General features: G+C 35.4%; 1 protein-coding gene across 1 annotated transcript; it reads left to right on the forward strand.

The window, feature by feature from the left end:
• The first annotated feature begins 2,509 nt into the window (after nt 1-2,509).
• On the forward strand, nt 2,510-3,448 carry LOC103725160 (taste receptor type 2 member 140-like). The gene has a single exon (XM_008822465.1). The coding sequence runs from the start codon at nt 2,510-2,512 to the stop codon at nt 3,446-3,448; it is 939 nt and encodes a 312-aa protein (XP_008820687.1).
• Nucleotides 3,449-3,704: the final 256 nt, after the last annotated feature.

The raw sequence follows: 3,704 nt of genomic DNA on the forward strand, positions 1-3,704 counted from the left end.
CCTGTGTTGATCACTCCCTGGTTGTAAATCAGACATATTTGCAAAATGTATTCAGTTCTTCTTGCCTACAAACTAGTGAAATAAATGTGCTATCACTTTAATTACAGCTTATATTTACCTCGAATATATTGCTTTTTAAAGTCAAAAAGAAGAAAAAAAAGAAAAAGATAACATTGTTTCAAAAACCCTAGAGAGTGTGCTGGAAAGGTGGCTCACAGGTTAATAACACTTACTGCTCTTTCAGACGACCCATGTTTACTTCCCAGCACACACATGGTGGCTCACAACTGACTATAAATCAAGTTTCAGGGGATCTGAAGCCCCTTCTGGCCTCCACATGCGGCATTGCACACACATGGTGCACTTACATACATACAGGCAAAACACACTTATAAAATAAAAAATACATAAAAATAGTTTAAATTAAAAATCTAGAAAGAAGAGAGTTTCACTAACATTTGCTTAAATTTTGGACAAACATCTAGTTTCATTTAAAAGAGAAATATGTCCATTGAGGTACTGGTAGGATATTACTGTTATAAGTATAGTGATCTAAATGGAGAGATATGTAGATAGAAATTTCGTTTACTAAACTATTATCAATTACAACAGCACACAAGCTTGTCATGAATTAAAAAAGATGAAATGTAATCTATAGATGTATGTAAATATAAAATTATAAGTAAATTCATAAAGATAAAAGCCCCTTACTGAGGAAATGATTTGTCATTTTGTTCAGCATATAAAATGTGTGGCACTGTTCTTGGTGTCATTGCCATTTTGTCTGGAAAAGACTTTCTTTCAGAACTACTGTTCAGGTTGCAAACTGAAGTGTTTCCTATCCAGAGTGGAAGATGCAGAAGAGGGACTCAGGGAGGCTCCTCTGAGTGAGAATGCTCTCCTCCATTGGATAATAAATTCTATCATTTTTCTAAAAGACCCTGGAGTTCCAGTACCAGCAGCAGCTCCACACAGCTCCACCCTGGGAATGTTTTTGCATTTCTCTTTGTCCTCTTCCTCTGTTTGTTATATGGAAGGAGCCACGCCAGGGGGACCTTCTCTGTCTCTACAAATAAGGTTTGTATATGCTTTTATGCTTAGCAACTTCCCCTAAAACATTTCATGTGCTGGACTAATTGACCTTCCTAGTATGTCTGTTCTCTAAATGTTGGGCTTTTGTGAGAATTTTCAGTATATTTTGGTCAGACCTTCATTGCTTGGTGTTGCTCAGGTGGAAAATATTGTAGACCATCTTTTACATGCAGTTATCTATGTCTTTCTTTGTAGTCTCCAAACATTTTTATTGTTGTTGTGAGACAGGGTCTCACTAGGTAGCCCAAGCTGGCTTCAAAATTTGCTATCCTCTAGATCAGCTTCTTCATGGCTGAGCCACACTTACCAGTGTACACAATAGCAAGTTTATTGAAGTTTTTGATGCATGTTTTTGATAATTTAGTTATATTTGTGTCTTTAATTCTTTGGCTATCCTTTATCTCGTAACGAATGCTATAGCTTCAGGCTTCATTCTGCCTTGATGTTTATAGTGGTGGTAATAGAGCAGATATCAGTGCAGAGTGAAGAAAATGGATGATATCTGGAGCTCCTTGGTGCTAAAGGGGGATCAGAATTACCAACAAGGGAGACACAGAGAATGACGAGGATTCTTGTTGTTATGTGGATTAAGCTTATTGTTTTATGGATAATATAGTTACAAGTTTTCAGACTATTTTCATTACTACTGTATCAATTATAGTTGAAAGCACTTTTATACCATGTTGTAACAACTATCACTAAGCATGAGTTAGAGACACAACAAATGTTAAGGAAATGATAAACCTGATTATTGAAGCCAGAAAGAAAGGGTTCTTAACAGAAATATGGTTGTGAATTAGTACATACTTGTGTGTACATGTATATGTTTATGCATGACCTTGTAAAAAGTGAAATTATTAGTCTCCTAAGTACCACGTATTTGAGGAATAATGAACTCTAAAAGATTTTTGGGTGACTCTGATATCTTGCAGGAAGAAGTTTAGAAATTGAACTATTTAATGAAGTTCTTATGCTATACACCAGTTTAGATATTGCTACCTTCTATGTGAGTCAGAATTTTATAATTTTGTTTATTAATAAATTAAGAAACAAACTGAAACATGTAGACATATAAAATAAGGCAAATAAGTATACCTTTATTTTGATGACAGTACATGAAAATTCAGTGTTTCCTTCATCATCGACTACAGAGTACTTCTGGCTGCTGTGTGTAAGGCTCCCAGTATCCGGATGGAGCTCAACTGGGCTGTCGTGGACAATGTAAGATTTTTGTGAAGAAAACTCTGAACCAGTTCAGTAGTGGATCGAGATGTTTATTTGATGTTGTATATTGGAGTTCATAAAAGTGAACATGTTAGGAATTTTCAAGAATCAGATGTGCATAGCATTTTAGAAGAAGATTACACTAACAAATCTGTGATAGTGGAGTAGAAACTGGACCATCCTCTTGGAGACAATGACTGCTATCCTACAGTGTACATTATTAACCATTTTAAGTGTAGAATTCATCATAGGAAATATAGGAAATGCATTCATGGCATTGGTGAACATCATGGACTGGGTCAAGAGAAGAAAAATCTCTTCAGTGGATCTAATCCTCAGTGCTCTGGCTGTCTCCAGAATTGCTTGGCTGTGGTTGATTCTGATGATGTTATTGATATCTGCACTGTCCCCAGCTTCATTGATAACTGAAAAAGATGTGAGAATTTTGAATATTTCCTGGACAATGACTAATCGTTTTAGCATCTGGCTCGCTACCTGCCTCAGCATCTTTTATTTTCTCAAGATAGCCAATTTTTCAAGTTCTCTTTTTCTTTTCTTAAAGTGGAGAGTTAAGAAAGTGGTTCCAGTAACAATGGTGGTGTCTCTGCTCTTCTTGTTTATCAACATTATAGTTATAAATATAAAGATTGATACCTGGTTTGTTGGATGTAAAAGAAATATTTCCTACATTACTAGATCAAATAGCTCTGGACAATTTTTTAGACTCATTTTATTCTGCAACATCATGTTTGCACTGATACCCTTTACTTTTTTCTTATTAACTTTTCTCCTGCTGATCTTCTCCTTGTGGAAACATCTGAAGACAATACAGCACACCACCAAAGGATCTGGGGACGTCAGTACCACAGCCCATGTAAAGGTCCTGCAAACTGTGGTCTCCTTTCTGCTACTATATACGATTTTCTTTTTGTCACTTATTTTCCAGCTTTGGAATATTGGCTCTCAGAAGAAAAATACAGAAATTTTGTTTTTCACTGTTATGGAACTTGCTTTTCCTTCAGGCCATTCATGTGTCCTGATTCTGGGAAACACTAAGCTGAGACGGGCATTTCTTTCCGTGATGCAGTGCTTGAGGTGCAGGTCCAAGGATGCAGAACCATTGGGTTCCTAAAACACACTGCAGATCATTTTGCATATTTAAGAAAAAGACCAGTTTATAAGAAATCCTGTATGCTTAAATTTGTACTTTCTATATAGTCTACAGCTTCAGTTTTATAAATTTTATAAAATTATGTGTAGAGATCAAATACTATCCAAACATTTTGTAGTCTTGGAAAAAATGTGAAAAGATGTATATTGCTATACAAGAAATGAACTTAATGTGGACCAAATAGATACAAGATATATCTTATATTCTATAAGATATA

Source organism: Nannospalax galili, unplaced genomic scaffold (genome assembly GCF_000622305.1).
Source record: "Nannospalax galili isolate Female #2095 unplaced genomic scaffold, S.galili_v1.0 scaffold1249, whole genome shotgun sequence".
In the NCBI taxonomy this organism is placed as follows: domain Eukaryota; kingdom Metazoa; phylum Chordata; class Mammalia; order Rodentia; family Spalacidae; genus Nannospalax; species Nannospalax galili.